The 26,645-nt window shown below is 42.0% G+C and overlaps 1 protein-coding gene across 1 annotated transcript; it reads right to left on the bottom strand.

The window, feature by feature from the left end:
* Positions 1–9,699: 9,699 nt before the first annotated feature.
* On the bottom strand, positions 9,700–25,667 carry LOC139418753 (RuvB-like AAA ATPase 2). Its single transcript, XM_071168427.1, has 14 exons — positions 25,629–25,667; positions 25,033–25,087; positions 24,817–24,872; positions 24,535–24,676; positions 15,002–15,131; positions 14,750–14,816; positions 14,159–14,265; positions 13,789–13,882; positions 13,371–13,589; positions 13,041–13,159; positions 11,372–11,491; positions 11,053–11,182; positions 10,563–10,680; positions 9,700–10,197 (listed from the first exon to the last, which is right to left on the bottom strand). The coding sequence occupies exons 1-14, from the start codon at positions 25,638–25,640 to the stop codon at positions 10,175–10,177; spliced, it is 1,392 nt and encodes a 463-aa protein (XP_071024528.1). The 5' UTR covers positions 25,641–25,667; the 3' UTR covers positions 9,700–10,174.
* Positions 25,668–26,645: the final 978 nt, after the last annotated feature.

Raw genomic sequence — 26,645 nt, 5'->3', positions numbered from 1 at the left:
AACCTTGTTTTGAGAAAGGATATCTCAGTTTCAAGTTCTCAGCTTAGAGAGAAGAGAGGTATTGGTCTGTCACATGCATGACCCAGTATTGGTCGGTCACATGAAGGAAGCAAACGTTAATGATTCATTAATTATGAATGATGAATAAGCTAAATCATGCAAATATAACTTGTCTGTATATAAGAGAACTTCCTGGACTGCCCCGGGTAGAGATCCTGATCGACATGTGTACTTGGTGCATTGAGTTGGTTGGAACCTCTCCAGCACGCTGATAATAAAGAATGATTCATTTAAGATTGACTTCGAGTGTCCCTGTGTAGAATTTCCATGACATTAGTATAAAATGTATATTCAGCACCAGTCAAAAGTTTGGACACACCAACTCATTCAAGGGTTTTTCTTTATTTTGACAGTTTTCTACATTGTAGAATAATAGTGAAGACAATAAAACTATGAAATAACACATAGGGAATCATGTAGTAATCAAATTTTAGATTTTAGATTCTTCAAAGTAGCCACCCTTTGACTTGATGACAGCTTTGCACACTCTTGGCATTCTCTCAACCAGCTTCACCTGGAATGCTTTTCCAACAGTCTTGAAGGAGTTCCCACATATTCTGAGCACTTCAGCTTTGCCACGAGTGTTTCCAAGCTGTCATTTTTTTTTCTTTTTTTTTATTTCACCTTTATTTATTTAACCAGGTAGGCCAGTGTAGTAAAAGTTATCATTTACAACTGCGACCTGGCCAAGATAAAGCAAAGCAGTGCAACAAAAAACAACAACAAGATAGTTACAAATGGGATAAACAAAAGTACAGTCAATACAGTAGAAACATTTATATACAGTGTGTGCAAATGAGGCAAGGAGGTAATACTTAATGTAGGCCATATTAGCAAAGTAATTACAATATATCAAATTAACACTGGAGTGATAGATGTGGAGATGATGATGTGCAAGTAGAAATACTGGTGTGCAAAAGAGCAGAAAAAAGCTAATAAAAACAATATGGGGATGAGGTAGGTAGTTGGATGGGCTATTTACAGATGATCTGTGTACAGCTGCAGAAATCGGAGAGATGCTCAGATAGCTGATGCTTAAAGTTAATGAGGGAGATATAAGTCTCCAACTTCAATGATTTTTGTCATTCGTTCCAGTCATTGGCAGCAGAGAACTGGATGGAAAGGCGGCCAAAGAGGTGTTGGCTTTGGGGATGACCAGTGAGATATTCCTGCTGGAGCGTGTGCTACGGGTGGGTGTTGTTATGGTGACTAGTGAGCTGAGATAAGGCGGAGCTTTACCTAGCAAAGACTTATAGATGACCTGGAGCCAGTGGGTCTGGTGACGAATATGTAGCGATGGCTAGCCGTCATCAAGGCAAAGGGTGGCTACTTTGAAGAATCTCAAATATAAAATATATGTGTTTAACACTTTTCTGGTTACTACACGATTCCATATGTGTTATTTCATAGTTGTAATTTATTCACTATTATTCTACAATAATCAATACAAATAATGAAAAACCCTGCAATGAGTAGGTGTGTCCAAACTTTTGATGGTTCTGTATACTTTTTTAAATGTCAACGTCGAAAATAGCTCAGTATATGTTTCATTTAAACACTTTTTTGCTCATCTTTATCAAGGGTGCCAATAAATTAGGTAATGACTGAATATATCTTATATATTGTTACATAGTACTCCATTTCATTCCGTGGCTCTAATCCCTACTCAACCCCCCTCCTATTCTGTATAGTGAGGGATAGATATGCTCAGCTCCACACTGTGCTCCACCACGCCTTGGCACCCCACTGTGATATCTGGAGGGGGAAGAATATGTTGAAGTGTAGAGGTGCAGAGAGCCAGGAGGATCAATGAGAGAAGAAGATTAAGAGAGGAAAAGATCCGACTTGAAGAGAGTAAAGTGTCCGTGAGCTTTCTCTCCCATCTCTCTTCTCATGCAACTCTCAGGTGTTTGAAGTTTATCTGACCATAGCCCCTCTTTCTCCTTTTGACCCAAGCCCAGGTGTAAGGATGTGTGAGATATGGAAGGGTGGGAGAGAGGCTTACCATGTCAAAGAGCTACACCCTAAACCCCCCCCATAAACAGGCAATGTCGGAAATGTGACTGTCAATGCAAAACCATCACACTGTCACAGGGTTTCGGGAGTTGGTGTGTAAAAATAGTAGTCCGGGTATAGTGTGTCTGTGCAGATTAAGAGAGGATCTACTGTATTTTTTTTATGTAAAAAATATCACACTTGCTTTCAGACCATGGGTTGTGGCTCATGTGGGTACCAACTGGGCACACACTGGTTGAATCAACGTTGTTTCCACGTGTGGAGCTGACAGAGGAACATTTCACCTATTCACATATAGGAGGAGAGAAAAGCCCACAAATGGACATGGAGTCACACCTTTGATGGTACAAAAAGGTGTTGTTTGCTTTCCCACACTAAAAACAAAGTTCTTGCTCCAGTGACAAAAATAGTCTGCCTTCAGCGGCACAAATATTTTGTTGGCCAGCCACAGCTCCTATCTACAGCCTACACACGGACTGGGTTGTTGGCTGGCTGGCCCACTGGCCTCCTGGGCCTGGCCTTGGCTAAACATAGCAGGTCTGGATCATATCCAGGGCCTATATTCAGGTCTGGACCAAATCCAGGTTAACAGGGCAAAGAGGAGAACATAGCAGGGCCCCTATTCAAAAGCGACGATCTAGGATCAGGTCCCCCGTCCATATAATCATACTCATTATGATCTATAAGGCTAAACTGATCCTAGATCAGCACTCATACTACTTTGTGACTACCAAAACCAGGACAGCAGGGCACTGAACACTTATATGAAGATGCAGGTTTTTCAAAATGAAAGATGAAAAGCCTCAACATATAATATTCCCAACATTTTTGATGCCTGACGAAAACTTTAAAATAAAACATTTAATAATAAAACTGCAGGAGCTTTCAACAGTGCGCAGGTATCCATCTTTTTTTGTGCTCCCCTAATAGCCCTTTCAAAACGTTGATTGAAATTCCGTTCCTTTCCCCAGCCCATCAATAAACTTGGCACGTTGCAGTGGGGGGGATAGTCAGGGGGGATGTGCAGAGAGAGAAGCATCATAGATTCTAAATGAGACGGAGGTAGGCAGTGTTAGATTCCGGAGTTTTGAACTGCATCAAACCTTCTGCACTCCATATACACTGTACACATAAGCACACACACACAGAGAGGGTGGGGAAGGGGGAGAGAAGAAGACAGAGACACAGGCCTTTACTCTGCACTCTCTACTCCGTGACCTGGAAACCGATAAGTGGTCTAGTGGTCGACGAGAGCGTCAATTCATTAGTAGGCAAACGGAAGACGGTCCTCCCCTCCTCAATAGCCTCCTTTTGGCGAGAAAGCACAAGTGTATCCTACCTGAGTCCTTCGCAGAAGGGTTTTGAAATCTGCCACACCCCCTTGGAATCAGCTATTGTTTTCTCGAAGGAGAAAAGCATGCAAACATTTAAAAATGAGATGCTACTTATCCTTTTATCTATAAAATGTCTTGCACAACTAGCTACATTTGTTTTTATCACATAATTATACATTTATTTTGGGATTCCACCCTGTAAACGTAATTTGGCTAATGACACGCGATTGAGTCTCATTTCATACAAGCATATTTTCATCCACCTTCCCTCTCGTCATCGCCTCGCCTCGATTACCTTTGACCTTTTTCAAAAGAAGGTAAGAGAGGACGCAGGAGTTGTACAAATCCAATTAAGAAAAGGCCAGAGAGAGAGTGATTGAGAGAGAGTGAGTGAGCGCTAGAACAAGAGAGAGCGAGATTGATCAATGCTGCAGAGGAACAGATTGCTTGGTTCCCTTCTGGACAGCCACTGGACATCCCCTGTTACTTCCCACACACACACAGTGCCTACTGTACACCAACACCATTGCATAACAGTCACAGTGCTCCAGCTCTGCATGATGCGCTCCTTTTAAAATGATAGCACAGGGCTTCTGAATATTCAAATCAGCATATGGCCCACCAGGGGAGGGGAAGGGAGGGCAGTAGTCTATCTTTCTACCATTCTGCACCGCACCATCTACCCAATCATCTCCCTCATTGTAAAAACCCACCCATCTATCCAATCATCTTTCCCCTAGTTAAATGTATCCCTCACATTGATGCCCTAAACCCAGGGAGGCATCGGTTGGAGGGAGGGAGCGAGCAGCAGAGGATCCATCAGGCCCCAGTGGGAGGGAGACAGGCAGCGAGCAGCGGCCCACACTTAGGCAGTATGGGTAGGAAGGGGATTTATGGGATGTGGACAATCTGGATAATCCAAGGACACGATAACACACACACACCTTCCCACCATAGATAACCAGATGTGTTAAATATTCATATCCCGTAGGAGGCTGACAGCAACCAGGCAGGCAGGTCCAACCAATGGGCACTGGTTGGATCTTCAAATCTGATCTCATTTGGCTCTGAAACCTCTGAAACTTCACCCTCACATATAGAAAAGGATTGATAGTGCTGGTGACATCCTAATTGGCTGTGATAATAAATAATAGGCATCTTTAAAGGTCCACTCAATGATATTTACAGTTATTTTTTACCCTTTAAACTAAAATATTCAAACCCCTTGACTTTCTCCACATTTTGTTACGTTACAGCCTTATTCTAAAATGAATTTTCTCAGCAATCAACACAATCCCCATAATAACAAACGAAAACAGGCTTTTAGACATGGTGCAAATGTATTTAAAAAAAAATTAAATACCTTATTTACATTCAGACCCTTTGCTATGAGACTTGAAATTGAGCTCATGTGAATCCTGTTTCCATTGATCATCCTTGAGATGTTTCTACATCTTCATTGTTAAATTCACCTGTGGTAAATTCAATTAATTCGACATGATTTAGAAAGGCACACACCTGTCCCACAGTTGACAGAGCAAAAACCAAGCCATGAGGTTGAAGGAATTGTCCGAGACAGGATTGTGTCAAGGATCAGATCTGGGGAAGGGTACCACGTCTGGAGGAACCCTGGCACCATCCCTATGGTGAAGCATGGTGGTGGCAGCATCATGCTGTGGGGATGTTTTTCAGTGGCATGGACTGGGAGACTAGTCAGGATTGAGGCAAAGATGAACGGAGCAAAGTACAGAGAGATCCTTGACGACAACCTCCTCCAGAGCACTTAGGACCTCAGTCTGGGGCAAAGGTTCACCTTGCAACAGAACAACAACCCTAAGCACACAGCCATGACAACACAGGAGTGGCTTCGTGACAAGTCTCTGAACGTCCTTGAGGGGCCCAGCCAGACACCCGAAAAGGCCCTCATCCCCATCATTCGCAGGAGAAAGAAACAGAGGTTTCGCGGAAGGAGATCGTGGTGTCTTTATAAGATCAGATGACTAGTACGGCCAACGTACAATCGCTGGATAATAAAATGGAAGAACTAAAAGCACGTATATCCTACCAACGGGACATTAAAAACTGTAATATCTTATGTTTCACCGAGTCGTGGCTGAACGATGACATGAATAACATACAGCTGGCGGGTTATACACTGTACCGGCAGGATAGACCAGCAACCTCTGGTAAGACAAGGGGTGGCAGTCTATGTATATTTGTAAACAACAGCTGGCATGAACTGCACGATATTTAAGGAAGTCTCAAGGTTTTGCTCGCCTAACATAGAGTATCTCATGATAAGCTGTAGATCACACTATCTACCTAGAGAGTTTTCATCTATATTCTTCGTAGCTGTCTATTTACCACCACAAACCGATGCTGGCACTAAGACCGCACTCAATGAGCTGTAGACGGCCATAAGCAAACAGGAAAACGCTCATCCAGGTGGCACTCCTAGTGGCTGGGGACTTTAATGCAGGAAAACGTAAATCCATTCTACCTCATTTCTAAGAGCATGTTAAATGTGCAACCAGAGGGAAAAAACTCTAGACCACCTTTACTCCACACACAGAGACTCGTACAAAGCTCTCCCTCGCCCTCCATTTGGCAAATCTGACCATAATTCTATCCTCCTGATTCCTGATGTCGTGTCTTTGGCTATGCCGGATTAAGTGATATGACATGCTATTCTATAAAATAATTTCTCCGCAATTAATATTATCTGATTGAGCTAATCAATGTAAATGTAATTAACTAGAGAGTCGGGGCACCACAAAATAATATTTATAGAGCTGTTATCTTCCGAATAAACTCTTAAAGACCTATAAACTCTTAAAGGCCAAATAAACTCTTAAAGACATCAATACCAGTCAATATTAATAGTCAGCTTAATTCAGTCTCATCTGAAAGTTGTAAATTCTTGGTTATCTGCATGAACCCTGGCTAACAAGTTGAATAAGAAATACAAAATTGGGTTTAATTATTTATTTACTAAATACCTAACTAATCACACAGAAATACACATACACATAATTAATCAACTTGATTACAAATTACGTCATAAAGGAATGACAGCTTGTTACACAAAAGAAAAGGGGCTGGGTTTGAGTGAAACTACAGCTCAGCTTTCAACACCACAGTGCCCACGAAGCTGATCACTAAGCTAAGGACTTTGGGACTAAACACTTCCCTTTGCAACTGGATCCTGGACATCCTGATGGGCCATCTCCAGGTGGTAAGAGTAGGCAACAACATGTCTGCCACGCTGATCCTTAACACTGGGGTCCCTCAGGGTTGTGTACTTAGTCCCCTCCTGTACTCCCTCTTCCCCCACGACTGCGTGGCCAAACACGACTCCAAACACGACTCTGGCACCACCAGTGTGGTGCCAGGACAACAACCTCTCCCTCAATGTGAGCAAGACGAAGGAGCTGATTGTAGACTACAGGAAAAGGCGGGCCAAACAGGCCTCCATTAACATTGACTGGGCTGTAGTTGAGCAGGTTGAGAGTTTCAAGTTCCTTGGTGTCCACATCACCAACAAACTAACATGGTCCAAACACACCAAGACAGTCGTGAAGAGAGCACGACAAAACCTTTTCCCCCTCAGGAGACTGAAAAGATTTGCCATGGGTCCCCAGTTCCTCAAAAGGTTCTACAGCTGCACCATCGAGAGCATCCTGACCGGTTGCATCACCGCCTGGTATGGCAACTGCTCAGTATGTGAGCGTAAGGCTCTACATAGGGTAGTGCAAACGGCTCAGCACATCACTGGGGCCAAGCTTCCTGCCATCCAGGACCTATATAATAGACAGTGTCAGAGGAAAGCCCATAAAATTGTACCGGAGCGGCAAGCGGTACCGGAGCGGCAAGTCTAGGACCAAAAGGCTCCTCAACAGCTTCTACCCCTTGCCAGTCGTCACTGGATAATCGTCCCCCTTTTGTACACTGCTGCTACTCGCTGGTTGTTTGTTACCTATGCATAGTCACTTCGTCCCCACCTACATGTACAGATTACCTCAACTAGCCTGTACCCCTGCACACTGATTCAGTGCCGGTGCCCCCTGTATACAGCCTCGTTATGGTTATTATAACTTTTTTTTTGTGAATTTTACCCTCTTTTCCTCCCCAATTTCCCCACTGCGCCACCTGGGAGGCCTATTATTACTTTTTATTATTACTTTTTATTTTAGTCTACTTGGTACATATTTTCTTCTTCTTGAACTGCACTGTTGGTTAAGAGCTTGTAAGTTAGCATTTCACGGTAAAGTCACTTGTTGTATTCGGCGCATGTGACAAATAAGTGTCACATGATTTGATGACATGATTTGACTGTAAGGTCTACCTACACCTGTTGTACTCAGCGCATGTGACAAATTAAATTTGATTTGATACACCTGGGCAGTTTATGTCATGGAAAGAACAGGTGTTATTCATGTTTTGTATACTTATCTGTGTACTATTTTCTTACTGATGTTCTTTATTCTGAGTCCTGACCAGGAGATCCCTCTCTCTCTGTAAATAATTCCCATCATTACCATTCATGTTAGTGCTGACTGAGCCATTCACGGTGGAACGTTAATGGTTGATTTAGAGTTGTACTCTTATCTGTGACACTGGGGAAACCCTATAGCTTACCACACACTTCAAGACCTACCCTTACCTCATCCTTGAAACCCCTCCACACCCATTCACCACCCACTGCCTCCCTCCCTGCCATCCTGTCGGTCAGACGTCTCCCGTATGCCCCCCTCCCTCCCAATAAATTTGTAGGCTCCAGGAGTATCATTTTTACCCAATTCCTCTTTCCGTTCAAAGCAGTATGGCCCTTTGTTCCAGATGGTTATTTTTTAACACACTGGCACCATATTCGATGTCCGTGCACCCGCGGAAATCTAATTAGTCATTAAAAAAATCCCCATTAAAAAAACATGTTTAAACTAAAGACGTTTTTTTTTTGTTGCAGGGTGTCTCAACCCACCAATGTCAGCCTTCCACAGCGTAGTTAGTCAGACTGTACGATTTTACTGTACAAGTGTCAAGGGACTCATTTGAAAGTAACCCGGTACCGGGACGAAAATTGAATGGAAGTAGATGGGGCATTTCCACATCCAAAGGTAAACGGATAGTAATTCCAGTTAAATTAGATTAGAAAAATTATGACCTTATTTATTTTAGATATAGGACAAACACTTCAAAACAGTTCTTTATTTTTTGACCATTTTTCCATTTATGAATCTGTCATTCAATGCATTTCTATAGGCTTATAGTGTTAAGGCCATATTCAATGTTTCATAAAAAAAACTTTTCTGTGATACGTGCAAGGGTCCTAAAAGTCTAAATAAAATAGCCAAATGATCTTAAAGCATCCCTGTGTCCATCTATCAATCCACAATATCTCTGAAGGTAGTGGGGGTCAATTTAACTGCACGGGTAAACCTTATATACTAAGATCATGTCTTGCCTTTACAAACTGGATTACATGAACTAATGGATTCAATACTAACTTTGTAGTTAGTACAGATTTAATTCAACGTTAGCAATTTTCGTTATGTTACCTAGTCTTGGCCCATTATGGTCTTTCTCATATCACAGTAGATACTTTGCGCGTTGCGCCTCCATCCACTTAATGTAATTAATCAATAATTAAATGCCAACACATGAATCAAAGGATAGACTTCCTATAATGAAGTGATAAAACAAAATCGATAGTAACATAATATATTAGGACATATTGATGTATTTTTTGTACTAGGTAGCATTAGCTAGCGCTAGTCAGATCTTTCTGCGCCAAAACTTCAGCATGTGTCATCCTTTTCAGGACTTTTATTTCCGTGACTGATACACATTTTCTCATGAGCTCTCATCTCTCTGCTGCAAACAGTGAGCAGTAGGTTCGGAATATCAAATCACAATACATATATCAGCCAGTACTTTTGTACATTTTATGAATTACATTTACTTTTGATACTTAAGTATATTTAAAACCCAAATACTTTTACACTTTTACTCAAGTAGTATATTACTGGGTGACTTTCACTTGAGTCATTTTCTATTAACGTATCTTTACTTTTACTGAAGTATGACAATTGGGTACTTTTTCCACCACTGGTATCAGCACCCAAGTACTGTGATAATATATTGTGAGGTCCACGGCAATTTACAGCTCTAATGAAGAACCTGTAACGAGCCACAGAGGACCCTTGTGCTTCAGAGATGGACATGAGACATGGTCCTTCACTGCCATCTACAGTACAGATGCACAGACGAAAGAGGCAGTGCCAACTTCGGTCTTTGAGATACTAATTTTATTTCAAAATAAAAAATAAAAAGCACACCACATCCTGATGTAACAAAAGGGGTACCCCATGAGGCTAGCTTTGTAGTAGGGTGGATGTATTGTACATAGCACTTGAGGTCTTTGTGACAGAGAAAATGTATTTCTTTCAAATCAAAAACATTTTACTCACCTCTTTAAAAGAACATTGCCAACATCTACATTGCCTTTGTTTCATGAAGTTAAGCGTTGTAAATCAATGCATGACAACACTACATTTTAGGCAATTATATAAAATCTATGAGAAAAACAACATTTAATCAAAAAGTAGGTTTCATGTACATTTAACTCAATGAAACAATAAACGGCATTTAAAGACAAAGCTAAGTCAACACAGTATCAGAGAAATGGAGTATGGCAACAAAACAAAAAACAGAAGAACTTCACAGGAGAACGTGCTATAAAAATGATCTGCAGTCCGTATCAATTAAGAGGTGTCCATTGTAGGTTCTGAAAATCAAAAAGAGACACAGTAAGAGTCAGTAAGAGTCAATATACCCATTACACCTGCCCTCAAAGTACATCTATGAGGTGCATTTCCCATAGATTTAGGTTAGGCATCTGTTCACGTAGTAGCATTTTATGACCTTGTCAACTTACAGTGAAAACATTTGACAACTTCTATCAAAGTTGCTTTAAGAATCCAAATGTCCACCTCACACAATACAGAAACTTGATCAGCTTTGGAACTGGGTCTAAGTGGAATCAGGTGTGTAGTGCTAGGGCAAAAACAAATGTGCACCCCTTTGGGTCCCCAGGACCAGGATTAAGAAACACTGCTCTATGACAAACAGACAGATGAACAGCAGACTCACGTGTTGTTTCATTGAAAAGGAATGAATCTTGGTACTCCTTCATGTACTGTGAGGATCTGGACTCGTCCAAGAAGAGAGAGTAGACCCTCTTAATGTCCTCCACCTGCACCTCTGTTCCCTGAGAGAGAAGCACAAACATTATCACACACTGGCAACTCCCAGCATCAACATAGAAATGGTTCCACAGCAAGAAAGCAGTAATCAAGGAGACTAGGGGTGCCCTGCCCAGCTATCTGCTAGTTCTGTCTTTCAATAAATTAATTATACTTGAATGAATATGAACTGCATTAAACAATGAAGCAGGTAAAATAAGGATATATAAGGAAAAACAATCATGAGAATGCATACTATGTGACTGTTTGGAATGCAGAGAAAATTCAGAGTAATTCTTACATCAGTGTGTCCATCCATATTCATGGATGTGAGAGGCTTGGCTCACCCCGTGCATCACTAGGTAAGTGTGTATATGAATGAATTGGCTGAGACTCACCCTGCGCTTGCGACACACCAGGCCTGCGGTGCTGATAAGCTGGATGGCGTAACGCAGCGATGTCTCCTGGCCGATACGTGTCAGGACAGTGTGAGCCTCCTCACTCAGCTCCACATCCTCCTCCTCACACCTGGACAGGGACACAGAATAGAAACGGTGTTTCAGTCCAATATGGGAATAGGTTTTCATCCGGAATCAACCTTGAACATAAGTTTCAATCACTTTGCAGACTGTCTGCAAACTTAAATCATGTAAGTCATGGTGCAGCTTGTTTACTTGCTAAAGCAACGGCTTGGAGTGTTAGAGGGGTGATTTTTACCGGATCTTGAGGATCTGCCGTGTCTCTTTCTCAGTGTAGGGGGAGGTAGCAATGATGAGGAGACGGTCCAGTAGATCTATAGGGATACCATGGGGACTCTGGTAGTTGGTGCCTCGGATACTGACAGAACAGAGGGGTTAGAGAAAGTATTTACCACACATACGGTTTGAGGCCAAGGAAAGTTATTGAGAAGCACTACTTTAAACGGACAATCTACAGTCCAAACAATAAAGGGTTCACCACCCCACCTCTGTTTCAGTAAACAGCTGAGGGACGGGCCTGGAGAAATGGAATCAATCTCAAATTCATAGACAGGGCTATCGATTTAAGGACCATCCATGATATCATAGTTAACCATGTTTGAGGCTATACAGTGTTTGTTTATAATTTCACCGAGGTCGTTCTATATGAATTCAATCACTTTCTGACAACATCCCTATTGATTTGAAGAAAACCTTCCATACATATTTGCCTGTGGTAGAACTGGACGACATGGGCCCCGTTATGTCTCGAGAAAACCAAACATTAAATTCTACAGTAACAACCTCATAGTTTTGGAGACGCTTTGCTACCTGAAGGAACCATGAATTCTGCTCTGCATCAGACTTACTTAATTTAAATTTGTACCCCTTTTCCCTGTGATATACAATTGGTAGTTACAGTCTTGTCCCATTGCTGCAACTCCTGTACAGACTCGGGAGAGGCGAAGGTCGAGAGCCATGCTTCCTCCGAAACACAACCCTGCAAAGCCGCACTGATTCTTGACACACTGCTCGCTTAACCCGGAAGCCAGCCGCACCATTGTGTTGGAGGAAACACTGTACAGCTGGTGACCAAAGTTAGTGTGCATGCACCTGGCCCACCACAAGGAGTCGCTAAAGCTCGATGGGATCTGTAGTGACGCTTCTAGCACTGCAATGCAGTGCCTTAGACGTCTGCGCCACTCGGGAGGCTCCATCAGACCTGATAACATTCACTGTAAAAAATCTGCTAAAATATTTAAAAAATCTGCAAGGGGGCTAATACTTTTTCACGGAACTGTATATGAACAAACATTTTTAGATCATGGATGTTAAAAGGTACAACAAAAAAATACAATTCAAGATATTCTAAAATAGTCCCATTACCCTGTTCAAAAACATTCAAATTATATCAAACCTGACTGACTATTTATCTTATTCGGTGATGAAGACATGGATGTCTCATGGTAGGGTGGGGTATGCAAAATGGGTCAACTTTGAGCACTCTCCTGAATGTTTTGGCATTCAAGTCCAAAAAGTAACTTTCTGACCACTTCAGAAATGGGCAAACATGTATGGAAGGTTTCGTTCAAATCAAAAGGGGTGTCAGTCAGAAATGGATTGAAATCATCTATGATTGACCCATTGTTCACAAACTGTGGAGTAAAACAAGCTTATATTTTGGGTTCTAAACTAATGAGGCTAGACTTAAGTTATATTCTTCCAAGAATAAATGGTATAAACAGTATCATTATTTAAACTTCTAAAAATGGATGAACCAATCACATATTGCCCCTTTAAACTACTGGCAAAATTATATTTTATCTTTACGCTGGTTCTAAACATGTCACCAACATGTTCTTTCTGTGGCCCATATCCACACCCAGATGATAGTGGGAGCAGTCGAAGACTGTAGGGTAGAAGATTACCGTGTGATGCCTCTGTTGGTGGCCATGATGAGGACAGGTGAAAGGTCACTCTCCAGGGCTCGGTTCAAGAAAGAGAAACACTCCATGTCCAGCATGTGCACCTCGTCGATGAACAGCACCTGGAATGACACAAATGAAGAACTCACTCAAGAAAGGCTTTGAATTGAACATTAAACACTGACTATTTCAGGCCAGTTTTCCAGGCATAGATTAAGTGTAGTCCTGGACTAAAAAAAACAAACAAACACTGTCAATGGAGAACTGAGCAAGCTTTTTAAGTCCATGACTAGGCTTAGTCTGTCTTGGATACCACCAAACACACACACTCACCCCAGGGATGATCTCAGCCTTGCCCTCCTCCCTCCACTCAGACACCTTGGCATTAATCTGTTCGCGGACCTCAGACTTGATCTCTCCGGTATCACCAGAGAACAGGGCCAGGAACCCCTGTGTACGGCTGTTTATGACATCTATCTCATGGAGGGACACTGTGTGCACCACCTCCTTCCTCTTCTGTAGCTCCCCCTCAGGACACTGGACAAACTGTGTCTGGAGGAGCACAACGCAAACAGTAGATTTCTTTCTCTCACAGAAGCCATAATTAAACATGAATCCTAGGCAATCGTAAATTCACTTTAACGCAGAGAAAGTCATGGTAGCAGTGCTGCTGACTAACTCAGTGGAGCTTGATTCAATGTTCAGTTGTATTGCGCCACTGTAAACACAAGTGTCTAGGATCAATGTGTACCTGTGCTCCCATAGCATCATAGTCTCTGGCTCTGGTGAAGGAGCGGCCCAGCTTGCTAATCTTCCCTGTGGCTTTATCAATGGTGATTACATCCCTGGGAAAGAGTGAGAGATCAGCTCATTAGGTCAAGTTTTTTTGGATTTATAGAGCTGAATAAATGAACTCAACAAAGTCATAATACCACAGTGTGCAGAATAAAGATCTTTATCGTGCTCATTAGGCACCAAGTGAAGGAAAACCGACCAAAACCGGGAGGGTCTACCCGGACCTGTCCAATAGCAAATGCTGTTTTATTTGTTAGGTCTCAGTGATGAGCGTGTACTACAGCCCTTAGTGGATGATGTGTGTACTACACTTTAGAAGAACTCACCCTGCCTGAACTCGTTCTTTACTGAGGCTCTCGATCATCTTACTGCCCAGGTCATAGATAGTCTCCATCTCTGTAGTCTTCAGGGTCAGCTTACCCACTTTAGCACCCTACAAGCAGCAACAACAGGTTAGAAAGTGTACTGGGAAGTGGGAAAGATGGTATATGTGACAAAACATTTAGTTTGATACTTTAAACTCAAGTGTGCTAAAAACTCTGCCGCTGTGTGATGTATTGAGCAACGAAAGAACACAAGTTTAAATAACTTTCACGGTGATACACATTGTGTAGTCAAAATATTCCAAACCAGAAATCATATTATCAACTCCCTAAAATGAATATCCTTTCACGGTGATACGCATCTATAATAAGGCTGCTGCTGTTAAATTAAATACTAAGTGACCCGTTTCTCTCTTATCACCAATCTGTCTCTCTAAAGGATTGAGAGTCTTATTAGAAGACAATCACAGACTAAAATTCAATTGGACCATCAGTACATCTCTCCAATATACACCTTATGAGTATGACTCACACTAAACATAGGGAGACAGAGCACAGAGAGAGAGCTGAGAGGGGGGCTGAGTCAGAACTCACCGTTCCAGTGGCTGGTCTGTCAATCTGAATCTCCACCACTTCTCCTTCAATGATCTCAGTCTCCTCTCTGCAAACACACGCCATGAATATCAATTAATTTGAGAACAAAAACATACCAAAACGAAATACTAATGTATACTCCATTCCCTCGTTCTCACACACTATGGTATATAAATGTTGATTGTTAACTTAAAACACGACAAATTCCTAAATTAGGCCAATAAAGTAAACTGAGAAGAAGCCTGAACTCACTTGATCCGGACTCCGATGGCTTTCCTGAAGGCCTGGCTGAGGGCCTCGGTCTTGCTCATCTCCAGAGAGAAAATCTCACTGCCGGCCATGGCTGTGAAGGGGGTGTCTGTGCCAAGGGACTGGGCAATACCTGGACAGGCAAGAGAGGGATCACCATCATCAACAGAGTCAAATAAACAGGTAAATCCAAATAATTTTCATCAAATCTATTTTGATGATGCTTAACTCACCATGAAGAAAAATGTTGGGACTTGAGTTAGCTTTTTAAAATTATTTGTGGTAGTGGAAGAAGTGTTCTGATGTAAAAATTTGAAAAGCAGAATAAGATTTAACGCTCTATATAATGGGCTCTAACTAGTCGGGAAAGTGGTCAAACTGACAGTGATTTCTTTAATGTAGTCAAAGCGGTTACAAAAACAGCTAATAACGTTTGATCGGTATAAGATATTTCTGTTATGATTTTAGATGTGAAAACCAGAGAAGTAGACTAAGATTCCACACCCACTAAGTTTGTTAAACTTCTTGGGAAGGTGGTCAATGTAGCTGATGTGTAAAACTGTCTTTTTTAAATATTTTTTTTACAGTGAATAGAATGTTGGTTGTCTGGGTGTTTTTAACAATGAGATCTTTAGAACGTTGAAGAAATCCCATGAATGTTGCCGAGTTCTTTTTTTTGGTAGAAAAATTAGATACTTTTAAAAGTATGTTATCAAAAAGTTGAATAATAGTAACTTAATACATACCAGTCTAAACGTTTTAAAACTTAAACGGTTTAAGAGTAGCGTGCTGAATAACAGTAAAGTCAGAAATTATAATTAAAATATTTAAAGTGGGGACTTTCTCTTTCGCAAGTCCCTTAATGGAACAGAAAAAAAAACAGTTATTAGAATGAGAAAGAAAACCAGGAACATAATAAATTGGAGAAAACATCAAATCAGACAGCTGTAATCGAGAGAGATTTAAAACTGCAATAGGGCTGCCCCCAATTAGACGACTGGTCGATTGTTTGGATAGGTTGTTGGTAAACCGAGATTGTGTGTGCTGCTCGAGTATAACATATACAAACGCACACAGTTGAAGTCAGAGGTTTACATACATTTAAACTCAGTTTCACAATTCCTGACATTTAATCCCAGTAAAAAGTCCATGTCTTAGGTCAGTTAGGATCACCACTTTATTCTAATGTGAAATGTGAAATTATTTCAGATTTTATTTCTTTCATCACATTCCCATTGGGTCAGAAGTTTACATACACTCAATTAGTATTTGGTAGCACTGCCATTAAATTGTTTAACTTGGGTCAAGGGTTTCAGGTAGCCTTCCACAAGCTTCCCACAATAAGTTGGGTGAATTTTGTCACATTCCTCCTGACAGAGCTGGTGTACCTGAGTCAGGTTTGAAGGCCTCCTTGCTCACACAACCTTTTTCAGTTCTGCCCACACATTTTCTATAGGATTTAGGTCAGGGCTTTGCGATGGCCACTTCAATACCTTGACTTTGTTGTCCTTAAGCCACAACTTTGGAAGTATGCTTGGAGTTATTGTCCATTTGGAAGACCCATTTTCGACCAAGCTTTAACTTCCTGACTGTTGTCTTGAGATGTTGCTTCAATATATACACCATTTTCTACCCTCATGATGCCATCTATTTCGTGAAGTGCACCAGTCCCTCCTGCAGCAAAGCACCAACACAACATGATGCTGCCACCCCCGTGCTTCAAGGTTGGGATGGTGTTCTTCGGCTTGCAAGCGTTCCCCTTTTTCCTCCAAACATAACTATGGTCATTATGGCCAAACAGTTCTATTTTTGTTTCACCAGACCAGAGGACAATTCACCATCTTTGTCCCCATGTGCAGTTGCAAACCGTAGTCTGGCTGTTTTGAAGGTGGTTTTTGCGGCCTTTTATGTTATGTTGATTTGGGACTTGTTAAACTGTGGATATAGATACTTTTGTACCCGTTTCCTCCAGCATCTTCACAAGGTCCTTTGCGGTTGTTCTAGGATTGATTTGCACTTTTCGCAAGAAAGTACGTTCATCTCTAGGAGACAGAACACGCCTCCTTCCTGAGTGGTATAAGGCTGCATGGTCCCATGGTGTTTATCCTTGCGTACTATTGATTGTACAGACGAACTTGGTACCTTTAGGCGTTTGGAAATAGCTCCCAAGGATGAACCAGACTTGTGGAGGTCTACAATTTTTTTCTGGGGTCTTGGCTGATTTCTTTTGATTTTCCCATGATGTCAAGCAGAGGCACTGAGTTTGAAGGTAGGCCTTGAAATACATCCACGGGTCCACCTCCAATTGACTCAAATGATGGTAATTAGCCTATCAGAAGCTTCTAAAGCCATGACATCATTTTCTGGAATTTTCCAAGCTGTTTAAAGGCACAGTCAACTTAGTGTATGTAAACTTCTGACCCACTGGAATTGTGATAGTGAATTATAAGTGAAATAATCTGTCTGTAAACAATTGTTGGAAAAATGACTTTTGTCATGAACAAAGTAGATGTCCTAACCGACTTCCCACAATTTTTTGGGGCGTGGTTGAAAAGCGAGTTTTACCTAAGTGTATGTAAACTTCCGACTTCAACTGTATGTATGTATGTATACACACACACACACTTAATGTTGTAAATTACTACTGTTGCTGGAAATGGCTGATTTTTAATGGAATATCTACATAGGCCCATTATCAGCAACCCTCACTCCAGTGTTCCAATGGCACGTTGTGTTAGCTATCCAAGTTCATCATTTTAAAAGACTAATTGATAATTAGAAAAACCTTTTGCATTCACGGTAGCACAGTTGAAAACTGTTGTACTGATTAAAAAAAGCAATAAAACTGGCCTTCTTTAGACTGAGTATCTGGAGCATCAACATTTGTGGGTTTGATTACAGGCTCAAAATGACCAGAAACAAAGAACTTTCTTCTGAAACTCGTCAGTCTATTCTTGTTCTGAGAAATTAAGGCTATTCCATGCGAGAAATTGCCAAGAAACTGAAGATCTCTAACAACGCTGTGTACTACTCCCTTCACAGAACAGCGCAAACTGGCTCTAACCAGAATAGAGTGGGAGAAAAAGAAAAACGAGAAAAAAACATGCCCTTTTCAGGACCCTGTCTTTCAAAGACAATTTGTAAAAATCCAAATAACTTCACAGATCTTCATTGTAAAGGGTTTAAACACTGTTTAACATGCTTGTTCAATGAACCATACACAATTCAACAACCATGAACATGCACCTGTGGAACGGTCATTAAAGACACTAACAGCTTACAGACGGTAGGCAATTAAGGTCACAGTTGTGAAAACGTAGGACATTAAAAAGGCCTTTCTACTGACTCTGAAAAACACAAAGAGAAAGATTCCCAGGGTCCCTGCTCATCTGCGTGAACGTGCCTTAGGCATGCTGCAAGGGGGCATGAGGACTGCAGATGTGGCCAGGGCAATAAATTGCAATGTCCGTATTGTGAGACGCCTAAGACAGTGCTACAGGGAGACAGGACGGACAGCTAATCGTCCTAACAGTGGCAGACCACGTGTAACAACATCTGCACAGGATCGGTACATCCGAACATCACACCAGTGTGACAGGTACAGGATGGCAACAACAACTGCCCGAGTTACACCAGGAACGCACAATCCCTCCATCAGTGGTCAGACTGTCAGCAATAGGCTGATAGAGGCTGGACAGAGCTTGTAGGCCTGTTTGTAAGGCAGACATCACCGGCAACAGTGTCACCTATGGGCACAAATGCATAGTCGCTGAACCAGACAGGACTGGCAAAAAGTGCTCTTCACTGACGAGTCGCGATTTTGTATCACATGGGGTGATGGTCAGATTCACTTTTATCGTCAAATAAATGAGCATTACACCGAGGCCTGTACTCTGGAGCAGGATCGATTTGGAGGGTTTGTCATGGTCTGGGGCGGTGTGTCACAGCATCATTGGACTGACCTTGTTGTCATTGCCAGCAATCTCAATACTGTGAATTACAGGGAAGACATCCTCCTTCCTCAGGTACCCTAACATGACAATGCCACCAGCCATACTGCTTGTTCTGTGTGTGATTTCCTGCAATACACGAATATCAGTGTTCTGCCATTGCCAGCAAAGAGCCCAGATCTCAATCCCGTTGAGCAATCCCGTTGGGCTAGGGCCATTCCCCCCAGAAATGTCATAGAACTCGCAGGTGGAAGAGTGGGGTAACATCCCACAGCAAGAACTGGCAGATCTGGTGCAGTCCATGAAGAGGAGATGTACTGCAGTACTTAATGCAGCTGGTCATTTCTGTAAAATCATTCAATATTCTTATTCCAGTCTTCCTGTTAACATTGTCAGAGTGGACAAACTGTTTGCAGAGTGCTTATGCTATGCTACACTTGTGAGAAACAAGTTTTTGTCTATTTGAATTCCATTTACGATGGAATTAAGTTTTGTCAATTTAGTCCGTCTTCTCTTTGGAGCGCTCCAGTCAATGTTGAGTAAGGCCGCGCACGCATAGAAGTAGGCCTATGTGCAAATGTATATAATGTGCCCATTTGGGGATCTGATAGTATTTCTGATTGACCTAATGACCTGTGGAGCTTCTCAAAGTAATGTTTTCGTCACCTCAAACAGCAAGCAAACAAAGTCTGTTTTTACATCCATTGAGAATTACAATAGTTTCTCAATGTATTTGAAACATATTTCCAGCTCTCTCCCTTTTGATAACCACTCAGCGTGAAAGAAAAAATGTCATGCTCTGATCCAGTGGAAACATATCAATGCTTGACTTGGACTGAAATAGGTTCCGGTACTCATTTTGGGTGCTGGTACTGTTTATATTTAGATGCAAGAGCTCCAGAATACTTTGAGTTAATATTCTATAAGATGAACGGGAGCTCAAGCAGTAGAACATTTGAGGCGCTGGTACTCAGCTCCAGTGAGCTCCTGACCCAAGTCAAGCACGGCTTTTTAACCTCTTGGATCTCTAGGGGCGCTATTTCATTTTTGGATAAAAAACGTTCCCGTTTTAAGCGCAATATTTTGTCACGAAAAGATGCTCGACTATGCATATTATTGACCGTTTTGGAAAGAAAACACTCTGAAGTTTCAGAATCTGCAAAGATATTGTCTGTAAGTGCCCCAGAACTCATTCTACAGGCGAAACCAAGATGATACGTCAACCAGGAAATGAGCAGAATCTCTGAAGCTCTGTTTTCCATTGTCTCCTTATATGGCTGTGATTGCGCAAGGAATGAGCCTACACTTTCTGTTGTTTCCCCAAGGTGTTTGCAGCATTGTGACGTATTTGTAGGCATATCATTGGAAGATTGACCATAAGAGACTACATTTTCCAAGTGTCCGCCTGGTGTCCCTGCGTCGAAATTGGAGCGCAAAGCCAGGTGCAATTATTTTTCCATTTGAGAGCAAGGAGAAACCAGGCTTCCACGAAGGATCGAAGAGATATGTGGAAAAACACCTTGAGGATTGATTCTAAACCACGTTTGCCATGTTTCAGTCGATATTATGGAGTTAATTTGGAAAAAAGTTTGCGTTTTGAGGGCTGAATTTTCGTTTTTTTTTTTTTTTTTTGGTAGCCAAATGTGATGTACAAAACGGAGCTATTTCTAATACACAAAGAATCTTTTTGGAAAAACTGAGCATCTGCTATCTAACTGAGAGTCTCCTCATTGAAAACATCAGAAGTTCTTCAAAGGTAAGTTATTTTATTTGAAGGCTTTACTTGTTTTTGTGATAGTTGCCTGCTAAATGCTAACGCTAATGCTAACGCTAAATGCTACGCTAGCTAGCTACTGTTACACAAATGATTGTTTTCCTATGGTTGAAAAGCATATTTTGAAAATCTGAGATGACAGTGTTGTTAACAAAAGGCTAAGCTTGAGAGATAGCATATTTATTTCATTTCATTTGCGATTTTCATGAATAGTTAACGTTGCGTTATGGTAATGAGCTTAGGTCTAAAAATAAATTCTATAAATAGAATCCCGGATCCGGGTTTGGTCGTCACAACAGGTTAATCCCTTGCACAAATAGGGCAGAAGTTAATAGTTGATACAATGTTTCAAGTTTGTTGCAGACAGGCATGTGTTGCCAATGTGATTTATAGGATATTTATTTTCATCAGGATATTTTCTACCTGCAGGCTGAAACGTCTTTATTTGTTGGCTATTTTTACATAGTTGACAATGGAAGTCTTTTTAGGTTTGTATCATTTTCCATTTGATTTGGATAGAATTTTGATTAACCTCATGACAATGAATTTGAGATATGAAGACGTTATTAGAAATCAAAGGAAACTGTTTCATGAAAAAGTGCATTTGAAAACCATAACTGGCACGCAGATTGGTATAAATGGTAAGAAATTGGCATTCCACATGACTAAGGTTGCCAACTCCTGATATTACCGGCAACTTCAGGAGAGTAATGGCAGAATCTGCAAAAGACAGCAGGACCGGGAGGAGAATAGTTGGGTCAGGTCAAGTTATCCCTTCTGGTTAACCAGATCGAGGCATTTGTCTTATTTCATCAAACTGTAAGTGTAAAGCTTCAGACAAGTTCGGTGCATATAGTTTATTGTTATTATCATTTTAGGATGTCTAGAAAGGAAAAATGCACGGTTAAAAAAAACAGAGGACTTTTGGTCAACCAATCTTTTTCTTTTTTTGTTGCTGGGGACAGCCCCAACACGGAACCCAAACCTGCTGAGCGTGTGCGCCATCGTGCATAAATTTTGTCCCCATACACCAAACGCGATCACGACACAGGTTCAAATATGAAAACAGACTCTGAACCAATGACAATTTGGGGACAGATCGAAAAGCATTAAACATTTATGTCAATGTAACTAGTTAGCTTGCACTTGCTAGCTAATTTGTCCTATTTAGCTAGCTTGCTGTTGCTAGCTAATTTATCCTGGGATATAAAAACATTAAGTTGTTATTTTACCTGAAATGCACAAGGTCCTCTACTCCGACAATTAATCCACACACAAAACGGTCAACCGAATCGTTTCTAGTCATCTCTCATCCTTCCGGGTTTTCTCTTCTTTGGACTTATATGGTGATTGGCATCTAAACTTTCATAGTATTACCACGACTACCGGCAACAGAAATGACAAATATTTTCAGCCTTGGCAACGCAGACGCTCGTTGACACGCGCGAGCAGTGTGGTTGCAATAATTGAACAACATAGATTACTATATTTATTTTGCAACGCTCGTGCGACGTGAGCGGTGTAGTCAGGGTATAAGCTGCAATATGTAACTTCTTGGGCGACCCGACAAAATTCACAGATCTGTCATTCTCATTAAAAGAAAGATTAAGATGCTATATTTTTTTTGCCCCTTTTTCGTGATATAGAATTGGTAGTTACAATGCGCCAAGTAGCAATGTGCCAAGCTGCATTGCTACTTGACACACTGCTTGCTTAACCGGGAAGCCAGCCGCACCAATGTGTCGGAGGAAACACCCGGCGACCGCTGGCGAACGAAGACTGCTTGCATGCACCCGGCCCACCACAAGGAGTCGCTAGATTGCGATGGGACAACGACATCCCGGACGGCCAAATCCTCCCCTAATCCCGGACGACGTTAAGCCAATTGTGCGCCGCCTCATGGGTCTCCCGGTAGGACCTGGCTGCGACACAGCCTGGGATCGAACATGGGTCTGTAGTGGCGCCTTAGACCGCTGTGCCATTCGGGAGGCCTGCGGAATATACACTGCTCAAAAAAATAAAGGGAACACTTAAACACAATGTAACTCCAAGTCAACCACACTTCTGTGAAATCCAACTGTCCACTTAGGAAGCAACACTGATTGACAATAAATTTAACCTGCTGTTGTGCAAATGGAATAGACAACAGGTGGAAATTATAGGCAATTAGCAAGACACCCCCAATAAAGGAGTGGTTCTGCAGGTGGTGACCACAGACCACTTCTCAGTTCCTATGCTTCCTGGCTGATGTTTTGGTCACTTTTGAATGCTGGCGGTGCTTTCACTCTAGTGGTAGCATGAGACGGAGTCTACAACCCACACAAGTGGCTCAGGTAGTGCAGCTCATCCAGGATGGCACATCAATGCGAGCTGTGGCAAGAAGGTTTGCTGTGTCTGTCAGCGTAGTGTCCAGAGCATGGAGGCGCTACCAGGAGACAGGCCAGTACATCAGGAGACGTGGAGGAGGCCATAGGAGGGCAACAACCCAGCAGCAGGGCCGGTACTTTGTGCACTGCCAGAGCCCTGCAAAATGACCCCCAGCAGGCCACAAATGTGCACGTGTCTGCTCAAACGGTCAGAAACAGACTCCATGAGGGTGGTATGAGGGCCCGATGTCCACAGGTGGGGGTTGTGCTTACAGACCAACACCGTGCAGGACGTTTGGGATTTGCCAGAGGACACCAAGATTGGCAAATTCGCCACTGGCGCCCTGTGCTCTTCACAGATGAAATCAGGTTCACACTGAGCACATGTGACAGACGTGACAGAGTCTGGAGAAGCCGTGGAGAACGTTCTGCTGCCTGCAACATCCTCCAGCATGACCGGTTTGGCGGTGGGTCAGTCATGGGGCGGGGTGGCATTTCTTTGGGGGGCGGCACAGCCCTCCATGTGCTCGCCAGAGATAGCCTGACTGCCATTAGGTACCGAGATGAGATCCTCAGACCCCTTGTGAGACCATATACTGGTGCGGTTGGCCCTGGGTTCCTCCTAATGCAAGACAATGCTTGTGGCTGGAGTGTGTCAGCAGTTCCTGCAAGAGGAAGGCATTGATGCTATGGACTGGCCCACCCGTTCCCCAGACCTGAATCCAATTGAGCACATCTGGGACATCATGTCTGGCTCCATCCACCAACGCCACGCTGCACCACAGACTGTCCAGGAGTTGGCGGATGCTTTAGTCCAGGTCTGGGAGGAGATCCCTCAGGAGGCCATCTGCCACCTCATCAGGAGCATGCCCAGGCGTTGTAGGGAGGTCATACAGGCACGCGGAGGCCACACACACGACTGAGCCTCATTTTGACTTGTTTTAAGGACATTACATCAAAGTTGGATCAGCCTGTAGTGTGGTTTTCCACTTTAATTTTGAGTGTCACTCCAAATCCAGACCGCCATGGGTTGATAAATTTGATTTCCATTGATAATTTGTGTGATTTTGTTGTCAGCACATTCAACTATGTAAAGGAAAAAGTATTTAATAAGAATATTTAATTCATTCAGATCTAGGATGTCTTATTTTACTGTTCCCTTCATTTTTTTGAGCAGTGTATATTCTATATGCACTATTTCTATGCTTCACGTTCTAATGTTTTTGCGTCTTTTACTTTCAGTTTTGTACACCAGCTTCAAAACAGCTGAAAATACAATCTTTTTGGGTACGAAAATATAATAAAATAAATAAAATTCTTTACACTTCACTCGCTTGTTTAGTCACAAACTGAAATTAAGCTAACTATTATTAGAATTTTAGCAACCAGGAAACAGCATTGTGATTTCTGCATAGTGCATCTTTAACATAATAATATGAGCCATACCCATAGCGATGGCAGTTTTCCCAGTGCCAGGTTGGCCAGCGATCAGGACAGCCCTGCCAGCGATGTGGCCATCTTTAATCATCTCCAGGATGAGACCAGCTGCACGACGGGACGCCAGCTGGCCAACCATCCCCTGGGACACCTGGAGGGGGGAGAGGAGAGAGAAGGAAGAGAATGAGAAGCAGGTCAGATGATGTAAGGGGGACAACAAAACATGGGCCCAGCGTCTGAGTGGTGTCACAGTAGTTTGAGAAAGGCTGATTATGATTGTTGGTTGTTTACCTGACGAGGTTCCAAGGCATCATCCAACCCAAGCCCACGGATGTGAGAATGAGCTCCTAAAGGGGGAATACAAAAATGTAGTCACATCAGGTAAGAGGTGGAAAAACAGTGAAATATTGAGTTAATGATTTAGATACTTGTCTAAATACAAGGCAAAACACATCTCTGGATGTAGCAGAGTTCAATTTACTAACGTGGTTACTTCGTGGCCCTTACCGATTCTCTCAATCCTGGTGATGTCACGGACTTCTGGAACCTTCGTCGTCGCCATCTGTTTCATTGTGATAACGTTTGAGTTCTGATTATTGAGGTAAGTTTGGGCAAGTAACCTAACGCTGAGAAGTATAGAAACGATGAGCTTAACTAGATATGTTCAGTCGGTCAATTGGTTGTCATAGTGATAGGACAACAAAGTTCGCAAAAACCGTAAACCGCTGGCCATTCAATGATAACTAACATTAGCTTTGCTAAGCCAACTGTCAACATTACATTGCATCTCAAGCTGGTAGTCAACTTTGCAGCAATAACATTATCTGCGCCATTAAATTAGTACACTTTTCCTATGTCGACTCCTAAAAAGGTACAATACCGTTTGCTAGCACGCTTACGGTTGCACGTTAGCTAGCTAACGGTAGCTAGCTAGCTTCATTCATATAACTTCCCAACACTATCATCCTGTTCAGGGCAATATCTGAGAAAGCGAAGAGGTCTAACATATTCGCATAATAAATGTAACACTGCTATAGTTTACGGTCTCAATAAGAGGGGAGGACATTGCTAATTATTTTTACAAATGCATGATGCCGACTCACCTGTGCTGCCATGTTTGCAAAAATGCGGCGCTTGCTGAGTGAGTGCGCAGAGAAATTTAATCCGATGTGCCACCTGAATCGATGAGAAAGGTTCCGCGTGCATAACCACGAATTGGAGCAGGCGATAAAACATTTTTTGTATTCTATTTTCGACTATTTAATTCACACGTCGTATAATAAAGAGTCGGTGCCAGTAATGGGCTGTGTAGTTAATACAAATAACATAAACACACCTCGAATAACATCTGCTAAACACGTGTATGTCACCAATAACATTTCGCATTGCTTGAGTAGGCCTAGGCTAATAATTATGTGGCTGCGCATATCACATTCGAGCTACGGGGTTTATATTCGGGCGTCTTCATGTAGGCTACGAAAAAAATGTATGCGCTCTCAACTGTAATGCTGCGTTGAAAACAATTGGGAACTCGGAAAACTCCGACTTTAATGCTTTAAAAAAAAATTTTTTTCCTAAGTTGCCAGTTGTCTTGAAAGCACTGAAGTCGAAAGTCGGAAATTTCCGAGCTCCCAGTTTTTGTTAACGTGACAATAGTACTCTAAAGTACTTTTACATAAGTGCTTTACACCACTGCTCTTATTCAGAGCGTCTTATGGTGCATAAGACGCTCTGAATAAGAGCAGTGGTGTAAAGCACTTATGTAAAAGTACTTTAGAGTACTACTTAAGTAGTTTTTGGGGTATCTGTACTTTACTATTTATATTTTTGACAACTTTTACTTCACTACATTCCTAAAGAAAACAACATACTTTTTACTCCATAAATTTTTCCTGACACTCAAAGTACTCAATACATTTGGAATACTTAGCGGGACAGGAAAATGGTCCAATTCACACACTCAACAACAGAAAATCTCTGGTCATCCCTACTGCCTTTCATCTGGCGGACTCTTTAAACACATGCTTTGTTTGTAAATGAGAAAATGAGTGTCAGATTGTGCCCCTGGCTATCCATAAAAGAAAATTCAAACAATGGTGCCGTCTGGTTCCCTTAATACA

Source organism: Oncorhynchus clarkii, chromosome 10 (genome assembly GCF_045791955.1).
Source record: "Oncorhynchus clarkii lewisi isolate Uvic-CL-2024 chromosome 10, UVic_Ocla_1.0, whole genome shotgun sequence".
NCBI classification, from domain to species: domain Eukaryota; kingdom Metazoa; phylum Chordata; class Actinopteri; order Salmoniformes; family Salmonidae; genus Oncorhynchus; species Oncorhynchus clarkii.
This window is presented reverse-complemented; position numbering and strand designations above follow the sequence as displayed.

Bases quoted from the DNA above. Each gene is read 5' to 3' on its own strand.
- LOC139418753 (XM_071168427.1), bottom strand. The intron at 14,817-15,001 runs GTGAGTTCAGGC...GTGTGTTTGCAG, and splicing joins GCCATCGGAGTCCGGATCAA to AGAGGAGACTGAGATCATTG. The intron at 10,681-11,052 runs GTGAGTCTCAGC...CTTCTCTCTCAG, and splicing joins TGGTGTGTCGCAAGCGCAGG to GGAACAGAGGTGCAGGTGGA.